We start from the raw sequence: 1,983 nt of genomic DNA on the forward strand, positions 1-1,983 counted from the left end.
GCCGGGGCCGGGGCCGAGCCGCGGCGCTGCATCAAGTGCGTGCTGGTGGGGGACGGCGCCGTGGGCAAGACCAGCCTGGTGGTGAGCTACACCACGAACGGCTACCCCACGGAGTACGTGCCCACCGCCTTCGACAACTTCTCCGGTAAGGGCAGCGCCTCCCCCCGGCTGGCCCCCACGTGTCCTAAGGCGGGATGAGCGGGGGTCTGGGGCGGGGAGCTGCCCCGGGGTAGGGGCAGGGAGAGAGGGCAAGCGCTGCTGCGAGTTGTAGCTGCGCTCCTAGCCTGCTCCTCTCCTCTCCTCCAGGAAGCTGCATGGGTTTGCTGCCCCAGCAGCTCCCAGCTGGGCATGAAATGCCCTTAGTGGGTGGAAGAAGGGGGATGTGGGAAAGAGAGGCAGGGAGGAGAGCTGCCCTGGGGTATAGCTACGTAGAGACGGCAACCTCTGCTGCCAGCTAGCACCAGCCCTTGGGTGGGTGGATGAAGGAGGATCTGCCCCCCACCATAGGCAGGGTGGACAGCTGCCGTGGGGTAGGGCAGGGAGAGAGGGTGGACGCTGCTGTCAGCTGTAGCACTGGTCCCAGCCCATTCCTCTTCCCCTGGGAGCTGCATAGGTCTCTCACCCTGCATGGATCTCTCACCCCAGCACCCCAGGCTAGACATGAAATGCCCTCCGGTAGGTGGAAGAACGGGGATCTGGAGAAGAGGCAGGGCAGAGAGCTGCCACGGGTTAGAGTCCGGTGGAGAGGGCAACCACTGCTGCCAGCTGTAGCTCCAACTCCTAGGTGTGGATGAAGGAGGATCTGCCCTCTGCCCCAGAGGCAGGGAGGGGAGCTGCTGTTTGGTAGGGGCAAGAAGAGAGGGCAGCCACTGCTAACACTATAACCCCAGTCCTAGCCCACTCCCCTCCCCAGGAAGCTGCATGGGTTTGCTGCCCCAGCAGCCCCCAACTAGACATGAAAGCCCTTAGGCAGCTGGAAGAAGGGGGATCTGCCCTCCCACCCCCAGGCAGGGAGGAGAGCTGCCATGGGGTAGAGCTAGGTAGAGAGGGCAGATGTGGCTGCCAGCTGTAGCTCCAGTCCTTAGGTGGGTGAAAGAAGGGGGATCTCTCTCCCCCTCCCCCAGAGGCAGGCAGGAGAACTGCCATGGGGTAGGGGCCTAGGGAGAGAGGGCAACCACTGCTGCCACGGCAGCCCCAGTCCTAGCCCGCTCCCCGCCCTCAGGAAGTTGCATGGGTTTCCCACCCCAGCGGCCCCCAGGTAGACATGAAATGCCGTAAGGAGTGGACTGCCCACCCTGCAAGGCAGGGAAGAGAGCTGCAATGTCTGGGGTAGAGGCAGGGAGAGAGGGCCAACACTGCTGTGAGCTGTAGCCCTAGTCCTAACTCCTCTGCCCCCCACCCTTCCAGGAAGCTGCATGGGTTTCCTGCTCCAGTTGCCCCCAGCTAGACATGGGGCAGAGGGGGGTCTCCCCAGCCTCCTTCCCCCAGAGGCACTGAGGAGAGCTGCCATGGGGCAGAGGCAGGTAGAGAGGGCCAGTGCAGCTCCAGTCCTAGCCCAGGTTGTTAGCACCTAGAGCAGCAGTGGGGCAGGGAGGGCAAACACCACTGTCAGCCGTAGCTCCAGCCCTTAGGTGGGCAAAAGAATGTGGATAAGAACTGCCATGGACCAGGTCCAACCATAGGTCCACCTAGCCAGTCTCCTGTGTCGCACAAGGGCAGCAAATGGATGCTGGAAGGGAGGCTGAAGGGAGAGGGAGCTCCCCCACTTCCCCCGCCCAGGCAGGGAGGAGAACTGCAGTGGGCAGAGAGGGCAAACACCACTGCCAGCCATAGCCCCCCAGCCCTAAGTTGTTATCCCCTAGAGCAGTGGTTTTCTCACTCCAGACTTGAACCCAAATCAGAAAAATGTGAGGTCTGAGCTTTCACTTTCTGTTGACTGGGAACACAACAACATCTTCGTCCCCCCCCCCCCCAAAAAAAAAA

At 62.3% G+C, this 1,983-nt stretch overlaps 1 protein-coding gene across 1 annotated transcript in view; it reads left to right on the top strand.

The window, feature by feature from the left end:
* The window catches only part of RHOU (ras homolog family member U), a 57,073-nt gene that overhangs the window by 41,272 nt on the left and 13,818 nt on the right, over nt 1-1,983 (top strand). The window contains exon 3 of the mRNA XM_019526726.1: nt 6-145. Within this exon, the coding sequence (XP_019382271.1) occupies nt 6-145 (140 nt within the window). The remainder of the gene's footprint in view (nt 1-5; nt 146-1,983) is intronic.

This window comes from Gavialis gangeticus, unplaced genomic scaffold (genome assembly GCF_001723915.1).
Source record: "Gavialis gangeticus isolate Ggan-Ray unplaced genomic scaffold, GavGan_comp1, whole genome shotgun sequence".
Classification (NCBI taxonomy): Eukaryota; Metazoa; Chordata; order Crocodylia; family Gavialidae; genus Gavialis; species Gavialis gangeticus.